General features: G+C 40.5%; 1 protein-coding gene across 3 annotated transcripts in view; it reads right to left on the bottom strand.

The window, feature by feature from the left end:
• The window catches only part of LOC119659502 (hemicentin-2), a 371159-nt gene that overhangs the window by 15812 nt on the left and 334662 nt on the right, over positions 1–20685 (bottom strand). Inside the window, exon 16 of one of the 3 annotated variants that reach the window (XM_038067630.1) lies at positions 6815–13886. The exons of the other annotated variants lie outside the window; for them this stretch is intronic. Within the exon in view, the coding sequence (XP_037923558.1) occupies positions 13845–13886 (42 nt within the window). The 3' untranslated portion in view covers positions 6815–13844. Of the gene's footprint in view, positions 1–6814; positions 13887–20685 lie in introns of those variants that run through there. 3 annotated transcript variants of the gene reach the window in all.

The following is a 20685-nucleotide window of genomic DNA, read 5'->3' as shown; positions in this document are numbered from 1 at the left end:
ACTAACTCGCTTGAGGTTAACTCAAAGTCGAAGTCAAAGTCAAAGTCCTTGTCAAAGAGCGAAGCCAGCAACTGGATTATTCACGTTTACAGTGGAAGGTACACTGAAAATGACAAACAAATGGAAAACCTTTTGTCTGAGGTGCACTTCTCTGGCAACATCCAAAATTTCATCTAAGTACCGAGAGGCGCATACAACCTTCAACCGAGAGACTGGACTTTGGCATGCAAAGTAGTATCAGTCGATCGAGCAAGATGGGCACTTAGCAAGTTCCCCAGTTACAAGTCTACTGGCCCAGATAGCCTCAATCGTGTTCTATAAATACAGGGAATGGATGTCCTTGGCCTACTTATTCGAAATGCATACTATGCATTCCTAATACACGCTTACATTCCAACTAACTGGCGTGATATAATGCAGCAAGGCAGCATAGAATCGAACAGCCGCTAATCAGTTGAATCCTTCACATGCTGTAGTTGAGAAACGTCCACATATTATTCGGGTGAAAGTCTACTGAAACAGACTTTCTCAAAGGCGTCCCAGACAGAGGTTTGGGGGTATAATGGTAATGGGGACGTTGCTATGACTACTGAAGTCTTTGAACAAGCATGTGCTCGCTTAAATGCAACTCCGCATGTAATCCACAGTCGGTGGTTCCGTAACGGATTCACGGTGAACGCTAGGATTATCCAGCCTTCCTATGTTTACTGGAAATATGAGATGAGGCAGCTGGGAGCTACCCACCTTCTTGGGGACGGAAATCCAGTTGGTACCAATATTCAGTCACCAGACGTATGCATCGTCTGAGGAGGCGGAACTTTGCTAACAGCAGGAAACTTCTGAAAGACCACCAATCATACGGTCATGCGTCCATCTGGAAGTTCTTTGGCAAAAATCTGGTAGCTCTGATATCTGCCGATCATATAGTTTCTAAATTCGTCTCTGAAAACACATACTCCGCCATGTGTGTTTCTTCTTATTATCAAGAGAGAAGAAGGACCACGAGTCTTCTTCGATTGCAGACCTAACAATCTTCTCCGACGGATTAGTCATGGGCGACAGATTGTGGGGTCAGAGCCAGCATTTGGCATCCGACCACTGTCATGTCAAGCCCGAAAGGTGAAATCCCGCGGGAAAGAAAATTGTTTGTGAAAGAACTCGCGGTGGTTAGAGTGGCGATTTTGTTGTCTTTTCAAAGTTGAGGCACGAAAATCTCAGTAGTCTCGGTAGGTCTTTTACCGGGACACTGCTCCTTAAACTACCCTTTTAGAAGAAATTGTGGTGGTACTCTCGACTATATGCAGCTAATGTGGGGAAGCCGACTCCTCAGATCATTGACGGTGATACCTCGGTAAGATTTTTTTCAACGAGGAATCTGCGCACTATCTACCTCTAGAGGATATTACTAAATTTACATAATACTGCGAACGCTGGGAAACCATTGAATAGGAGATTGTAGGGGTCAGCGCAATAGGTGTAACAAAAGGCCTGAGTGCTCGAAGCTGGGGCTGCCTTCAATACTGACCAGCATCGTCTAGTGGTCTCATTTTATAAAGAATATTTCCTCATCGATAACCAAATAAAAGAAGATATAGAATTATTCGCTAAATATGTTATCCCTAGATTAAAGTCTAAAAATCAGCTTATTACTCTGAGGCACATCAAAACTCAAACTATTTTTGAAGCCCGAAGTAGATACCCTACCTTTGGATGACAGTTGGGTCTTCTCTGGTTGCCCATATATCAAGGAAATATCGCCGATCAGATTAGATTGCAAATATTACAGAGGTTGGTATTAATGCTCTCAGGAAGGATTAAGTTGATAGATGTGAACCTCGGGTTTCCCAAACAAGTTCATAACGTTCTAGCTATAAATTAGACACGGAGATCAGGAGCTGTTACGAGGACTGAGAAATGATAGATCAAATTCGATCGAATTGGAGTCAAATTGATTTGTTGCGAATATTCGGTCTATTTGGGTTACAGAAGATGAATGGCTGATGATACTCTAATTTATCTCTCCAATCTTGGCACCTCTATAATGCGAGTCCCGAGTGTGTCAACTTGCGGGATGCACATAAGTATAACTTAATACCCAAGAACTCAATAGGTTTTACACAGAGAATAATCATTTGCATCAATTGGAATGCTGATTGGAGATATCATCATTAAATGACTTTTCGTGCTCCTCTCTTTCTTCGTTGCAAAGGTTGAAAGTTGCCAAAAGTTATGCGCTTCAAAAAGAACCGAGATCGCTAATAGTCGGTAGGTTGTCGAAGGTAGTAAAACTGGGGTTGTCACAATTCAGCTTTAATAACAAATTGAATTTGATTAGGAGAATGTCGGGGACGTTATTGGCATTCTACGGTTTTAGTTCCCAATTTAATGGTCAAATTGGTAGCGCAGTAAAACCTATGGAGGCTGGGATCAGCCATGCTTGTGATTAGTCCAGAGGTAATAGGAAGTTGTTTGCCATCAGTAGGTGAAGAAGCTCCCATATAATCTTATGCTCTTCCCATCGAAGTGGTTTGCCTCAAAACTTTACCAGTTTTGGGTCTACCTTCAGAATTGATGCTTTAAAGGAACTCCGCCATTTGCCTTAATTTTGATCTTTGAATTGCTTAGCACTTTCATTTTCAGACTGTTCTGGTCGGGAGGTTTTTCGGTTCCATTTTTGTAATGCCTCCTGTCCACTCCATTCTGAGTAGAGGCAGTCCACACGATTTCGTTTTTACGCTGTTATTTTTCAGTTTCATTGTCAACATACTGTTGTGTGGGGGATAAGCATACAGCAGTGGCAAATTTCCAGTTAAAATGTCATGTGCGCTGAATCTGGTCACTTTTAGCTAGCTCTAAACAGTGGTCTGCATTTGAAACGACTTCAACCAGCCGAATCTTTTCACTGGTTACTGAAGATGAAAGTCTTTCTTAGCACTAATTCTCAGCCATCCAAGAGTGATCTACGCCAGCCGAAACCTGGGCTCTTGATAGGTATGCTTTAACTTCTCACAGATCACCTTTTATACTCATATTTAACACAAAAGTTAATAAAGCTACAATCCCGCAACTTCATCAATAACCCTCACCGGAAAACTGAAGTTGCAACGTGTAGTTAAAATCCAAACTGAGGAGCGAACTGGAGATCTAGATATTAATTAGTATGTCTGGTGAAGGAGCATTTTTTAAATCGTTCACAATGGTATTGGTCTCATTACTTTTCTATGACATCTTATATTGACCTCGAATAAGGTATGACAATTTCCTACGAGAGGTAGTATTAATATGACCCTCCACGAAAATTTCGTAGCTCCTTTTCACTACCTTTCTACCGGTAAATGTAAAGGCAGAATCAGGTTCAATTAATCAGGTGGGTATGTTGCTAGGCGCGTAGCTAGGTAAGTAGATAGATATCAATGATGCAGTGCGCCGTTTTGATGTCGAAAAATCCAAGACCATGACTGCTGTGTGAAGAGCAAAAAGAGACCAGAGACCAGCCGGTTCAGATCTTCGAAACCAGCCCATAGCATTCGCGAAGGTTGACTCCTTTCCCACCCTGCAATTAGATACCTCTTTTGTGTGCGCAAAGAGTTTACCAAACATCGGTGGCCTGGCTCTAGCAATAATTGGACAATCGCAAATGAAATGCATAAGCTGCGTATTTAAAGTGCAGGACCGAACGGAAAGGTGAAAGAGCACGTTGGAGAAATCTACCAGGCAGGAATGCAAAGCCTCCAGGCGGTTCTTTAAATCCTATTAAGCTTGGTTCTGCTGGACTTGTGCCCCCATAGTTCTGGTCAAGTCACTACCTCTAAGACCAGATTAGATTATCGTGGTTCTTAGCAAGCGTAAGACCTCCCTCTAATCCTATTCTGGTTAGAGTGTCCTTAACAGCGTTGATACTTGCGTTGTTAAATCTTGCCTTTCGATCCAAGAAGGCAGCTAGGGTATATTGCTGGTAGTTTACGACCGCTCAGTCGTACTAATTATCTCATAAAAAGCAGTTTCGGTGGATTTGCGTTTGAGGTTGGCGTACTATGATTTGGAGAAGGGCATCATCTCCATGATCTTCCTTAAATGGTATCATATGGAAAATGTGAGACAAATTGACCGAAAGTCCTTCGTGCATTTATTACCACGCCCTGCCCTTTTTTGGTATAAAAACCACTCGAGTGTGACAGTAACATTGTAAAAGCTGTCATGATCTTAACTATGTCTTTTAACCTTGCTAGGCATTAGAAATGATTTTGTCCTCAAAGACGAGACCACTTCACTCAAAGGTGCAACCAGCCAACGTTCGTAGATCACATACTATTTGCAAAAGCAGGATGCAATCGCTGATGATGGTGCTTACATTTGTTCACCATCCGGAACCTCAGTTCACCGCAGACTCGGATTTACAAAGTCGGTTTTTGACAGATATTTTTTTATATTTCACGTCTATCTTCTTCTCCAATGTGCGTCCATAAGGATGAAATTATAAAGGACCAACAGTATTCCACCTTACTAAAACGCTTCAAAGCTTCAAAGCTTTGCTCCAAGAATTTACGAAGCAACAGGCAAGAGGTTTCTCCTATCTATGTCTCACCAAGTACACGTCATTCTACTGGCCGAAAGATACTTCTTTTTTGAAAGAAAGAAAACAAAGGATCTTCATCATAAGCAATAGCGAATAGCTGGTGTCTGGCACGACGGGTCTGCTTCGAAATCCACTAATTCGATATGCCTAGCAGCTGCCTGGCAATTTGGTTTGCGGCATAGCTTCACCTGAAGTAGAGTTTGTCACGTCTTCGTGGAAGAAAATCTCAACTATTGCTGATTTTTCTGGAGTGAAGCCTCTTTCGTATGGCCAATGATTTAGTCGGTGGATGGTGCTATTCGGCTTAACAAGACAGCGGAAATATCCCGTTTGTATATGTGGGACACGTACTACCTCCTTGCCAATCACTATTGTTTCGTTGTTCCAAACCTTGAACATGAGCTTGATGTAGTTAGTGCCTCCTTACGCGGGGATAATCTTAAATTGGAAATATAATTATGCAGTCCAGCTGAATTGGTTATACTTCTCAGTGCTTGGAGTGGGATGATAATCTGGTTTGCAAGAAGTATACCTCTCAAAGGTTGAGCACGTGAATTATTTGCAGGGTACCATCTTGACAAGAAATACTCTAGCTGAGTTTGCTATACGAAAAGCCTAACAACAAATTTGTATGCTATTTTAAGGGAATGACACAATACAAATGAGGATTAGCATATAATATTTTTCAGGAAGCCAGCTAGAAGTCGGACATTTTTTGAAGTATGAGGGAATTTGGTTATCAAGCGTCGTTGAAGAGTCGGAAGGCTCTGAAAGTTTTCAATGAATTCCGTCCCTACATCTACCCACTGCCAATATTATTCCTATTCTGTCTATATTAGAGCAATGAGTAAGCAAGCGCAATGGCTTTTATAAAGTTTTTGACACTTGAAGAAAAGAAACCTTCAGAAATTTTAATACGTTTACGCGCGTAATTCGGGGCTGAAACTCTCTCCGAAACCCCGAAAGACGAGAAATGGTGGAACATCAGAGTCACGATCGGTGTCTTCGAACCTTCATAACAGACGAAAACATCCGTGCAGCCTCCCTGGGGACCCTCAACGAAATTGCTACTTAAGTAGGTCAGTAGTGCCGTGAGTGTACATTCCACCATCGGGAGGGAATTTGGATTCTCAAAGATCTCAGCACGATGGATTCCTCGGTTTCTTTCTCCTGATCAATTTGGAATTTTACTAGAGGTTATTGGCCCATTAAGCTAAAGAAGGAGAAGGTTTTTTCGACTGAATCAAAGTGGCGTCTAGCACATGAGGTTGCCTTAATGAAGGTAGAAACACAATTGTCTCCAGGGATTCCACCATGTTTTGGGATTCCAAAGGCATTCTTTTAATTGATTTTAGAACTCTGAACAATAAATTCTGTTTATTATTGTGAACTTTTGGATAAAACTAAAACAGAGGGAGCTCGACTATGACATTTAAGGTTGAACAAACCTTGCTTCTTTGAACCAAATTAATGGACTTTCTTCACGATTTGTTTTCCAACCGTAGACTGTAGAGGGATGAAACTCCGAATAGTGGACTATTAATGGTTCTGTGGAGTGTTTCGAAGTCATAATCCAAGCCACTTCTGATAAGATTTATCTAAAAGCCTTCTTTATGTATGTGAAGACAGAAAGAAATATAGTTTGGTTTAAACCGTTTGGTTGGATACTCAGATAATGCACTAGTGCTTGCTTGTAACAAGAGCTTGCCTATATTTGTTCTTTCTTGTCTTGTTTCGGCAGTTCTGATAATTCTGTCAATGAATGTTGTAAGGAATACCCAGTTTGCGTTCATGGTATTCGATTGGCTGGTTAGCTGGGTAAACTGATATTCCACTACATTCATTTACTCATATCTAAATTGTATATTACTATACCTGGGTCTCGTTTTGAGGATTTGACATTCTCCTGGTTATTCGGTGTAACCGTCAAACCGAAAAGAGGGAAAAGGGTATGAAAAGTTCCATAGTGTCCACTGAACTTTATCCGTCATGTGGGACGGAATGAACTCTACTAACATTTCCCATGAATGAAGGAAATTGTCACCATCATCAGGATTTTTCGGTTCGTCTGTCGACTATAGGCCATAGTAAGATTTCATGGAGAAATCGGGATGAGTTTTCGTTCAAGACAAAGACACACATTGTTTTAATAGGAGGTCCGCGGTATAAAAGACTAAGATCTTTAGTGTTCGAACAACCAAATTAGGAATAGAATTAAATTATTTAAAACGCAAAAATATTGTCATAAATTACTGGCGATGGAGCAATTTCCGCTCGACTTATCCAATGTTTAATTGTAGACATTTCGTGAAACGTCCTGGTAGTATTTATAAGGCTAGTTAAGTATCTGCTTCTTTTGGGATGTCCTTGTTTAAGTGTGACCAACATGTTTGCCCATAATCTTTCAAAATATTGGCTTTACCAGTTTAAGTTAAATTCCCACCTTCAGGCTCTCCAGGAGCACAAGTGGTCCTTTAAGTTGCCATTTTGAAATAAGCCTTTTTTCAACAGCGAGCTGGACCATTCCCTTGAAAACAACTTTGCCAAAAGAAAAAGAAGCTCATAAAACAGAAAGGGGTAGAACAGAATGCAGCAAATGTCTTAGTTGTGCAATCGTGGTTCCCCCATCTTTGAAAAACTCTTATCTTAGTATAAAGTTCAGAGAGAATGTCATCGTGCGTCGTTTCCTTGTCTTCAAAATATCAACAATATTAGGGGACTGTATTATGAGCATGGTCTATTGGAGTGTCCAGCTTGAAATTTTAGGAAAAAATCCTCAGTTTTTCTATTTCTAAGTGCAGATATTGACATACCCACAGGAACCACATTCAATTCACCTATTTTCTTTCAGTCAAAAGTTGATTACAGTTGAAGTGTGGCCTCAAACATAAATGTTAAGATTGCCTGTTGAACACGAACTTATAGCAATAGACACAAATTGGAATAAAACGAAAGGGAAATGTTTGATTCTATAAAGGGATACGTAAAACTGCATCCTGTCTAGAGACTCTGCTGCGCCAATTTAAGTTTCCTAGCACTTTTCGAAGGGAGCTGGGAACTGTTTTGATGAACGACCGTATGCAAGCTGACCGCGCTTTGCACATGTAGTTGGGTAAATGTAAAAATGTAAGACCTAAAATGTAAAATTGGTCGAACCTCGACTCTAGGCTTCAATTTCTCTACGTTACTTAGCGAAATTGAAACCATCGATGGAAATCAGTAGACTATGATGATGCTACGTTTGTAGAGAGCCTAATACCTTTAAACTTCAATGTTACCAATGTTACCAATCCAAGCATCATGTTCGGAAAGGACTCTTACCCAGTCACTGCACTGGATATACACTGCAAAAGTAAGGTATACACTTACCTATGGGACGGTTATCGGGGCAGACAAAATTTAACTATAGAGAATTACACAAACTTCGAAAAATGACTTATGTGTATATCAGTGGGACAATGAGGATATGACCAGCTGCATCACTAGAGGTCCTTGTAGGATTGACTCGTCTCCATCTGTTCACACAGGTAAGGCGGGCGACTCAATCAAAAGAAGATTGATATTCTTTCTAGGGGGTATTCTGACACCAGCTTGACAATGAGGTTTCATTTCGACAAGAAGTTTGAAACCTAGGAGAACGTCACAGTGGCCTACGGCTCAAACAAACAATTATTAACCTGATACATTGACGGCAATGTGTGAGGGAGTGGGCGCCAAAGTCGCTGATCCAAGGAACATATACTTTGAACTCATGGGTAAGCACACTAGCATACTCCAGGCTAAAATATACGCCATAGGTAGATGTGCCTCTTTCCACCTTGAAAGGAACTGGGGACAGACAATTGATACTCTAACTGACAGCCAAGCCGCTAAGGCATTTCAATTCAGCCAGGTGAATACCAAACTGGTGTGGGAATGCCTTAACAAACTGAATACGCTCGACTTGCTAAATAAGGTTTGTATACACAACGGGTTAGAAGACAATGAGAAAGTGCGTGAGCTGGCCAGGAAACGAGAGACGCCGCTACAGTCAGAAATGGGTTCATGGCTTCTCCGCTGAAAATCGAAGACAAATGGCTGAGGGAATTATTCTGGCCGAACTTATCAAAAAACAGTCCAGGGTTCTCATACAGAGGTATGAACCCAAATATTCGAAAGATTGTTCAAACCTTCCCAGGAACAGCCAGAATAATCACTGATCACTGCAGGCTAAATTATCACCTGGGAAAGTTAGGGATACCCACAGACAATCTCTGCGGAATCTGTGAGAAGAGTGTGAAACCTTCGTACATGTGCTGAGACAGTGTACGGCACTTGTACAAGGTAGGTTGAGTTGCCTGGGAGAATGCTTAATATCAGATGTCAGGGTGACACTTACAAGTAGGGAACATAATGAAGTGTATGTCGGTTATTGGTTTAAACGTCATATTACTTTAGGAACTTCAACAATGAAAGACAGTAGCCTATTGTCAGAAGTGATGCTTCCCTTATAGGAATTATAGGGATTTTAAAACAAAAGTGGCATAAGAAGCACACTTTGAGAAGAACAAGTTTGCTTCAAAAAAAGAAGTGGATGCCACGAACCTCAAACACACTGGAACAAATTATAGTACGGTCAGTAGAATGGACCTAGCGTTCGACACATTCCATATTTCCGATCGATACAGAGGACAGAAAAGTGTTCTATGAGAAACTTCTTGAAGGTGACGTTGTACCCTTTGTTGATTTCCAAAAGTTTCACCGCAATCTTTTTGGAGGACATTTTCCAGCACAAACAGTGTGGAATAGATAAGAGCTTAGGAAATTCGAAAGAAAGTGATGGGCTTAATTCAGACATTGTATCAAGATGTGTACCTAAATTGACATTCAGGAGGTCAGAGGAATGTGGAAGAGAGGAGAAGGGGCATAAATTAATAGAAAATGAATGAAAAAAAATTCATAGCGCAAAACAGGTCCTAATATAGAGGCTTTGTGGAGACTTTATAATATAACTGGAAGAGGGAAGCATCATCAATGACAGTAAAGATAACTGGGTCGCTTTCGGTCTTACGATACTAATAGTAACGTCAAAGATCAATCAGGGAAAAAATATAATTTTTGGCACTAACATCGAAAAACACTAGATCAAGAGGTAGAGCTGGTTAGTAGAATTATCATGCGAAACTCTGGAACACAGAATCCTGCTGTGAAAAGTATTCACCTGATCACAAATTAATATATTGTATTGGACGCAGCATAGATATACGATTTCATAGGATTTAACACTTTTTTAAGATAGCGACTGCTGCACCTGCCTGGATCGGTAAACAATGTGTTACAGCAAGGATTTTTTCATATTTGACAGTTGCGGACTGAGGGCTGCAATCTTTCTAGATAGATTCCGAATACGCATTTGGTGAACGATGGAGCTGATAATCTGAATTAACGATATTTTTTTTCCGAACCAAATGGGGAGCAACTTACTTCTTCTAATATTATGAAGTTTGGGTGCTAAACCCTAAACGAGGGGTCCGCGGACCACGAAAAGAGGGAGTAAGTTGATCCCCATTTGGTCCGCACCGATATCAAGTGGATGTGGACTTAGGACCCCGCAATTCTTCAAAAAACATGTTGAGCCTTGGCCCAAAGTATGGGCGAATTTATGCTCAATATAATTGGCAGCCACGTCGTGTTCTGCGAATTATATGAAGGAGCATTTAACATCTGGGAGCCGTCTCGGTCGCGCTGCTCCCAGGGCAGAGGTGAGAGAGGAGGATGGAGAATTAGCACTGTATTATGGATTGTTAGTAATATCTTTTTGCTTGATCAAAAGTCACAATCCTGAGGACAGTTCCAATGCTTAAGTGGGTACTACGTTATGCTACATTTCTCAACCGGACTATGGAATAACTTGATATGGTGGCTTCAATGGAAAATTTCGAAGACCTACATCGTCGAGAAAGAATGGTACTACCGCCATTTGAATTTCATGCGAAATGACAAAGGATCTACCTTTCAATTTCGAAATTACACTCCAAGCATTGAAATTTAGAGGATAACCTTTTATATAATGCCACCCATTGTGATCTTTCCAACAAAATTTTAGGAGCAAGCACAAGTCCACGATTTGGAAGTGCGCTAGTGATGCGATGGACAGTCGGAGTTCTTTCCTAAATAGGAGACCAGTGGTTATTGTTCAGTACATAGTCTCGTAATGTTTACTCTTTGCTTATTTTAGGGTGGAATGGTGAGCTTCAAGGAAACCTCGTTTTTATTATGCCAAAATTTAAATGGGTAAACTAGGGTTGGCCTATCATCCTTCCCAGCCCCTGATCAGATTCTAAGATATTTTTCGGAAGCAGAAATGGCCCAAACTGTTGGAGAATGTCTATTATATTCCAGGCGTAGAGTTTTACACGTCACCTATATGTATTTGTTCTTCCCAGAAGAATGGTTGCCGCAAAGTTAATGACGCTTGGTTGTAGTATTAGAATCTGCTCCAAGGACTATGAGAAATTTGTAACACTGGAAATTTCAAAAGAACCCGAATATCATTAGTAATGGAGAGGTTGTTTGACTGATTTGCCAAGTATGGTCGAACCATTATCGGTTTTTGACGTCATACAATCTGCTGTGAAGACTGACTTGAAAGGTACTATTACCAGGATTTCACCTTGTATGCAAGCGAAGGAACTCGAAGTACTTTTACAGTCTCTGAAAAAAACAAATCTCCTCTAAGGGTATTGGGGCAATAACCTATCACTTTGAAAAAGTTGGGATGAAGAGTCGGTTGTTTCTGATCAATGTTGGTTGCTGCCAGGTGTCTTCAAAATTGCAGTGCTTGCAGAAAACTTGTACACTTTCTAGAGTCGTAAAACTGCTTGGATAAATAGATCAAGGGGAAGTACAATGGGCCTTGGAGCTACGGGGTTCACATCGTGGATTTAATGTTGCTTGTATGCGGGGGTGGGATTTGGCTGAATTTTCTCTGAGACTGATGTAGTATACACGTCGTTTGTACGTATTGAGGAATAATCAGTCAGTTTTGGGAGGATTGGCATGAAAGACTAGGCTGTTTGTATAGATACCACTTGTTTCGCGAACTCTTACAAAACGATGTTTATTAGGGGCCGTTAGACCCATTGCTTAGGGCCTAGCTGCTGAGGTCTTGCTCGTGATGCTTGTGGTGTTCTCAGGCAGGTAGTCAAAATTGTCTTATTTTTAGCCGAACTGCTATCTACTAGACTGTCATCAGGTGAATAGGTTCAAGTTGGTTTCAGCACGGTAATATTAATATATTTTCAAACCATTAGCACTTATCTGACCGCGAATTCCGCTTCCTCTTCCAGAAATTGGTTTATTTGTGGCAATGTGGGTATTTCAAGTTTTTTATGATATCAGAGCTCTATACATCACTACAACACATTAAAGCTCATTTTTTCTGAAGTTATTCAATACTTATTCGTCCTCAAACTCTAGTTATTTATGACGGGTTTTCTGGTTTTCACGAAACCATGTAATGTACACTAATTTCCAGCCCTTTTTCTGTTTAAAATCAGTAACTATTAATTTTGTTGCTTTCGCCGGAACTCAGTACATTTACGAAAAGGTCAATTTTTAACAAATTTGATTTGATTTTTGGATTTTTTGACGATGCTCTCAATTGAATACCATAAACGTGAATTTAAAATATGTCCTCCACAAACTCCAATCTTTTCTTTCACATGCTTTTTAGCTGATGTTTGAAATTTAGCCTGTAACAATGTAAACCTTGATTAGTCATTCCCTACACCAAAACTTGCATTCCTCTGTAATTGTCGCTTACAAACATTGCAATTTTATAAATTTCAAAACCTACAATTATTGTTTTTCAGTTTAATCCAGTATATACGCTATTGTGAATATACGTGTATATATATCATATGCTCATGTATATTATCTTTACCGATTTTATGTACAAATTCAATTATTTGCTAGAATATATATATTTTTTTAAATATGCCATTATACCTACTAAAAAACGTCTCCGATCACCAGATGCTACTGTAATTTAGTAAATCACACAATTTATCTTTTTCACTTCTTCCAAATTTACCGTGAACTTTTTAGCCAAGATAGTAATATTTATCTTTTACTGTAAACTATCTTTTTTGTATTGATAAAAAATCAATAATATTCACAGTACGAATTGAATCACATCAATGCAAAAGTCTTAATCAATAAATTAGGTAGTAAAAATTTTCAGTGGAACATTTAAGTAGATGCCCTTCTCTGAGTAAAATTATCTCCGTCTTGAGTGTGTTTTTATTGTTTTGCCTGTTGGTGTTCACGACCATGTCGTTCTGGAATCTATTTTACAAAACTAAGATTCTTAGCCGTAGTTTATTGTGCTTGAATAACTTGTTATCTAAGCATGTTCAGTGTGTGCTTCTTTTCAAGTTTCGAACACTATTGTGAATGACCAGATCCTATTGTGAATGACCAAACGCTACTGTGAATGTCCGGTATTCACAATAACAGCTGCTTCGAATTTCAATGTGAAAGTATCTCCCGCGCCTGGTTTGCCAGTGCCTTAAAAATTACATACTAAATACTAGACATTCACAATCAACTGATTCAATTTTCTCACACGCCGAGAACCAAAAAAGTAAATGAAGACAATTCAGGCTTTTATTCACAAATGCTTCTTAAAGGACGACAACTGAATTGAATCACTTGATTTTGCCCGTTCATGTATCTTCTCAACGCCGCCATCATGTTGGTAGTGGTAATACGAGTTACTGTGAATTGTGGTGTTACGATCAATGGAATTGGTTTTGCGTGATTGTGAATTGTGTTGGTGCTTTTGATGGAGTTGTGATTTACGATAATGCTCTTGATTAATTTTATTGATTTTATTGTAATCATAATCATCGCTATCTGGATAGTAGTTAGAGGGATAATCACTGTGAATGCCATTATCACGATAACTGTTACTACTGTGATTGCGATAGTGATGATGATTATTTTGATTACGATTTGATTTTGATTTTTTACTATTTTTTAGATGATTTGGTGGGAGTGGTGGTGGTGGTGGTGCGGGTGGTGAGTCTTGTTCTTGTTGTTGTTGGAACTGTATTTGTTGCTGTTGTTGCTGTTGGTCTTGATGCAAATGATTTTGATTATTATATAAATTATTGTGATCATGGGCATTGTATTGGTGGTGATATTGTTGGTGATGGTGGTTGTAATTACTTAAATCATTCATGTTCTTATTATGATTTGTGATTGGTGGAAGTACGATTTCCCGCTACGCTACGTGGTTGCCAAATGTACGCAGAACAGGTATGGTCTACAATGGTGAGAAAAAATAGAAAAAGAAAAAAAGATATTTTCTTTGTTTGCTCATTTGTTTTTCTATAGTTATTGGGTTTCTTTTTATAGAGAATTGATTGTTATTTAATCGCAATGATCAAACAAAACATGAATTCAAATAGAAAAACAAAAAGCCAAACAAATTCAATGGAAATGGTGACGGTTGCAACTTTTTGAGCAAATATATCGGCCCCAATTAGTTTGATGTGACCTTGCTTTTCTTTTTAATTTTGTAAGGACTTTTTGTAAGGAGGGAAAACTGTCTGCCCCTAAAGATTGAAAATTTGAAAAGTATTTTCTCGAATAACAGTCGTTACCGATAGTTACATTGGCAGTTTCAAGGAGTAGTAAAGTAAAGTACAAAATACTTGACGAAAACTACCGTTACTATAATAGGAACTACGATCTCGTTAGGATACTCCCTGAGGGTACTGGTAATCTCATCGTTTCGTGCCTCGTAACTTGTTTATTTTGAGCAAACCCTTAATTTTCTGTGGTTGTCCCCCTTCTCTTCGGCTTTCTAACCGATATTGGAATTTTGACCTGTAGTTGAACTCTTCTCAGGGATACCAGAATGCGACCTTTGCCACGATGGTGTTAATAAAGAATACTAGTGACTACTAAGAAGCAGTTTCAGTTTCACTTCAGGCGCAGGAAGGTGTGTGTGTGCTGCGTCCAAATGATCATCATTCTTAACAGAGTTGACAGTAACCGAGAATCAAATGAAATTTTAGCAATCATCCAAAGCAAACAGTAAATTTGGGTAGCATTCTTTGGATTTTCCTTTCGAAAATGCTCTTTAAGTGGCTCTCAACGATGCAATACAATAGGTTGCTTTTTGTTAGTGTCAGCAGACACATCTCGCAAACGTCCAGTAAATTGCACCAAAAGTGAAAATGAGCAGTGCTCGGTTCTCCTTGGTCAGGAGGGTTGAAAGCTCAATACTCAGTGTCAACACAGGTGTGCCGTATAAATAGAGAACAATCGATGGCACGATTGTTGAGGGGTAGAGTGTGGACCTCCCAATCTCACTGCCCTGGGTTCCAATCTCAGTCGTCAAGGGTGTTTTTGTTCGCCTTGTGTTTATCTCGCTGCGGTGCGCTTATCACTTGCGCAGCGTCAGGTGTGGTGATAGACAAAATGAAACAGTCTGACTGTGTGTGATCAAGAAACATTTAATCAAAAAATTCAAGGGACAATTTTGGATAGGCGAGTTACTCTCATCTTCTTTAAATATCAGTAATTTTCCCGCCTATGAGGTCATCTACGGTAAACTCGGGTTTTATCCTTGTTCGATGGGGATGTCCTAATTGAAAAATTCCCTATAGCTCACGATTTTCCACCCTTCGACTTCCTTTTAATTGGGCCACTCCAGAGCACCTGGCGTCCTTTCCTTAGATGCAGAGAATGTGGTATAAACCGAATAAAAACTTTTTCTTGACAGGCATCTGCAAATTTATCGAAAGGATGGGAAGCCTTTTGAGAAATAAAAAATAATAATGACAAATGTGTAGATAATTCTTGCCTCACCGCCAGACGTAGAAGCATACTAAGGAATGCTCAACGATGGATGGGGATGGTAGAATGTGTGCATAATAAAAGCCAATCCATTTATTATGTCTCTTTTGTGATGGCTTGAGAAAACTAATTTCTTTAATGGCTAAAAATTTGATAAAAAAATAAATACCGTATTTTTGGGAACCATCTGTCTTCTTCTTCAGAAGAAAAAAACACTGAAGAAGGGGACAGTTGTTCCCCGAAAAACAGTATTTTTTCACAGAATTTTTAGTCAATAAAAGAACAAATATTCTCAACCCGTTCAACCTGAGGATGTTCAGACAAGCCAAAGCTATATATTTTGTCAGAAAGTAGTGTGGAGGTATCAGTTTCTATAATTAAATATCGACTCCAGTGGGCAGTCCTTGTAGAGAATGGTTGTCAGAAGGATTTTGACTCGTACTCAAAGTCAAGGTGGTAGGCGGACGACCGCTATCACCCAGTCTCGAAACAAATGATGGGCCCAGTGGAAGATGTAAGTCACATGTTGCCCGGTTTCCGAAATTGAAGGACGCTAGACCGAGAGGAATGGAGACGGAAGCTTCGGGAGTCCTGTGGTTTCATTTTCATTCTGATATATAGTTCCTGTAAGGCTCTGCGATTCTATCCCGTCCGAACCAAAGTAACTAATGAATTCTTCGTTATTGACAGCCGTGAAAAGCGTGTGGAATAAAGCACTATAAAAAATCTCGCACTTGGCTCTGTTTATTTATACTTTTTTCCGGAAGTCTTTAACGAAGTAATTCCACTAAGACAGGAGAAGTAAAAGGCAAGGCTATTTCAATCACAAAATCTTAAGAATTTCATATCATTTGATACAAATTTTGATTTTAAATGAATAATCTTTCTGTTACATGTCGAACCCCATGGGCCCGACAAGAATAACTCCTGCCAGTATCTCAGGTCTTCGGGTTTAATATGCCATAAACACATTATAGCTGCCTCTCAAAATTCGAACTAACGCTGGTAGTTTTCTGGGTCAAAAAACACCAAACAGCTTCAATACCGTATATAAAGACGGGTAACAACAACCTTCAATAGAAAAGTATAGCAACGGATAACCCCACAGGGGTTCCAATCAGATGCGACCATGTTTTGTTGCCATAAACTACAGAAACTATCAATATTAAGTTAATATCTATTGGCCAAATCTCTAATGCGGTGGGGCAGAGAACATAGAAGATTTTGATCATTCAAGGGTCAGTCGATATGAAAAGCCTAGAGAAAGATTTTACGAGTAACAGTCAGTCTCTTCTCTACCTAGAAATGATAAAGTTGTGTAAGGATCCGGAGAGCGTGGGCTCTTTTGTTCAATCCAATGGACTATCGATCACTACCCTACTTTGGGTGCTACTTTTAATAAACCCTTCTGATCGATAAAACCCACACGATTAAGCTAAATCATGGGGCAACCGCCAGATCAGCGGCTTCACTGACTTTGACTTGCGTCTTAAGGGCGTGCGTTGGCGGTATCGTCCTGCGCCCACCGTGGTAAAGCCGTCATATGTTGGCATTATCGCCCTGGAAGTATAAAACTCATTAGCTAAAGTTGATCTAAGCCTTGAAAGTTGGGGCTTACGAACATACTCAAAGTCTACCCTGCTTGTCGTAAGAGGTGACTAAAAGGGATAGAAATTGGTGAGCTAACAACCTGCAAATTTTGAGCCTTACTGCTACCGAAACCTTGCGCCGCAGACTTTCTGCTGTCGAAAACGGGCTATGCTTGCTTCTTGGAATGTGCGCACGCGCCACAATAACGGTGTCGAGGGCTCTCTAATTCGAGCGCGAATCCCATTGATATATGCTAGACATTATGGATCAAACCGAACAAGGAAGGACTCTGGAGAGTACTCCACTCCCTCTTGCCACACTAATGGTAATCTGCTATTGTACTCTGGAAACCCGAGTGGTAGCAGACGTGAATCCACTGTTGGGTTGTTTCCGCGCTCTCTTGACCTGGGAGCCGGCTTCTGACATACTTATATTACTACATACTGCAAGATTCCGGTGCAGGTTATGGAACATCATAATTGTACAATACTAAGTACTAACCGAGACTTCCGATATACTGGAGAAGAATGCTTTCTACGTGCAATTAAATGCATTTGAGGGAAGGCTTCCTAAAAGTAACATTGAATGCGAAGGTGGGATCAGACAACGCCTTGCTCGGACATGTGCAACTTCAACTTCCACCACCTCGTCATTGGCGGCATATTGTTCGACTACAGAGCCTGCTAGTTGAGTTTCAACTGACCGGCGCCATACGAGCAATCAGATCAACCACTTCCGAAGATTGCAGCTGGTGTGTGGAGACAACTGCATACTGTAATGAACTAAAGGGGTTGGCTATGGTCGAATGACCATCCTAAGTGGCCGGAGATAACCTAGAGGGAAGAGCTAGCCTAAATTAGGTGCTAGCACTGATGAGTGGTGGATGACCTTCGAAGCAATTGTATGCGGAAGGAAAATAAAAAAACTGTATAGCATAAGGAACAATACCTAGTTTTTTTCTTAATTTATATCCCAAAAACTTAAAAAGATGGCAAAATTGATCGTGAAGGCCCACCTACAAATACCGGCTCCAAGCGCTCGGTCGACCCATGGCGTGCAAGCGTGCTAGTCATGCTCGTGAATGTGGGGTATCCTTTGAGCGCTTCGATACCTCACATGCCATTATACAAAATTCACGTGTCTATACTAGTGCGTGGACTCACATTGGATCTTGAAAATATCCAAACAAACAAGGGGATTCGCGTAAACCTAACAAGAGCTAAAACCTGAAAAATTAAAATAAAAAAAACGACGGTTCGTCCGCGGCCATGGAGTCGTAAATTTCCGAACCCTCAAGGTAGCCGTTTGACCATTGCCAAACCCTTGAGTTCATTTCAAATGGCGCTCAACGGGTGCCGGACTTTTCATAAATTCAAGCCTAAAATATGTTAATTACAGATTCTTTGAATCCCTGTTGTTTCGGATAGAGAATCCATAGATTTTCACGTACACTTGACTTCACCCTTCTAGGTTTAGGTTTCACGCCTTTTCTCCACTGGAAGCAACTGCTCCTAAGTCTCAGTTTCCTTTCCTGCCTTCACTTTGTTAGAATACCTCCAGAGCTAGTCGTTTGTTGGATTGTCTTTGGGAGTTAATGTCTCGTAGGTCTCGTAGGTCCAGAAGCCTCTGGATCTACGGGCCTTTGCGGCTATAAGCTGAAAGGTGTAGCCGTCCGAGATTCTGAGGAGTATCCTTTCCTACCTTTATGTCGAACGGCTATCTCTTCGTTTCCGATTTTGGAAAACTAAATATTCTTTCTTCATCGTAGGGATGAAGTCGCGTCTCACTGGAGATTTGAGGCAGAAGAAGTAAGGATTGATGCTGTGATCCGTCGTGGATCTCCTCCCCCATCGATCGCGGCACTCGGGTCCCGAGAGCTGTAAGCTCTCAAAGGACCCCCTCTACCCCCACATTCCCGAAGCTTCAATATTTACGGTCAATGTAGCCAATTTGGTTTAGGTTTTGGAATAGCTCTTCCCTCTAGCTCGTCTACGGTCACGCAGGATGGTCGTTTGACCATCTCGAATCCCTTTAGTTCATTACAATATCTAAAATGTAAGTGTCTGAATCGATTTGTTGCCCCACATTCAGGGCGACTTCAAATATTGAGTCAGGTACCCACTACAGATAAGACGTGGATATAAGACTACGACAAGCGTAAGCAAAGTTAGCAGTGGCGGAAAAAGGGAGGAAGCGGACAACTAAAGCGAAGATTGGCAAATCGCGGCTATGGGGGGGGGGGGGGGGGTTGGTTTGGTGGCAGTGCTAGCTTTTGGAAAAGGTGAAATTGCAATGATCCACGCAGCCGAGTGAAGATATTTGAACCCTTGTGCCCTTGCTAGAGTGGCATTTTTGTTGTTCCATAAAAAGTGGGACATGAAAACTCTGGTAGGGCTTTTAAGGGGAGACTGTTCCTTAAGCTACCATGTTGTAAAAATTGGGGTTTTGGTGTCGACAGCCAATTTGAGGTGGAGAAGAAGACGGCCTTGTACTCCTGTGCAGCTTATTGGCCTACTCCGATTTCAGACAATGGCACCTGGTTAGGCTTTTCTTCAACGAAAAATCTGCGCATTCTCTGCATTTGGGGAATGTTCCCAGATTCGCAAAGCCGCAGGCAAGAGGCGATTTCCGGGGATAATACAGTGGGCCTAATAAAAGCCTGAGTGCTTGGAGTTGCAGGTCCCTCCACTGAACTAAACCAAACTTGGAGGACTACCAAGAGTTCTTCCATTTGTTGGAGAACTGTTAGGGGCATTCTGAAAAGTTAGAAGGAGACCAACAAACTTTTGCACCTAATTTAATTTACTTTTGTTTTATTAACAAATTCCTGAAGCTTAATTGTCATCCCTCATGAGGTAAAAACTAACATTTTTCGTTAGCTTAACACAACTAAGAACAACGAAGAAAGCGTGTTATAATGATGAGCCGACTTGGAGGAGAAGCTGCTTTTATCAATGCTCCATCCGCAGACACACGAAGGATATTAAAAACTTGGTGCGCGGGAACAATATGATGCTCCGCGTAGTATTATATTCTGCATTTTTCGGTGCATGCACTGAGTGAAGATTCCTCATTTTACATGGAATATAGTTATCGGCATCATGGGTAAAGCGCCACTGTTACTTGCAGTATTCGCCAATATACTAGATGGCAAATAAAAGGACGACAAGTGGGCCTATCAAAATTGAGTTAGGTGTGAACAGATTTTAAGGTAGCAGGTCTTCAAGTCGCATTCGTAAGCAATAAACCTCCCTCGAAGGGCAACGGTGAGTGGACAAAGGCTTTATGTCACATGTGTGGAAGTGTTTAGACTTGAACCCTTAAAGTGTCCAGTATATTACGTGGATGGTACGGGAGATCATTTTCTATATTTCAATTTAGCCTTTCACACTTATACAGTATGGTAAAGGGATGCTTCTTCGCTCTACTGTTTGTGCCTTTGAATATGAAGGGGTTGACATCCTACTGCTGAATTTGATGCGAAAACCACTAGATTCAAGCCAAAGCATTAAATATTTAAATAGTTCTAATTTATGGTCGGATTTCTCTTTGCATATGGTTACTAATATTAGATGTCATTTCAACTCTTTACGGGTTTTGTATTCATTTAAAGGAAATAGAAACAAAATCGATATTTTGTCTCGCATATTTGCTCAAAAGTTGCACCA

This window comes from Hermetia illucens, chromosome 6, assembly GCF_905115235.1.
Source record: "Hermetia illucens chromosome 6, iHerIll2.2.curated.20191125, whole genome shotgun sequence".
NCBI classification, from domain to species: domain Eukaryota; kingdom Metazoa; phylum Arthropoda; class Insecta; order Diptera; family Stratiomyidae; genus Hermetia; species Hermetia illucens.
This window is presented reverse-complemented; position numbering and strand designations above follow the sequence as displayed.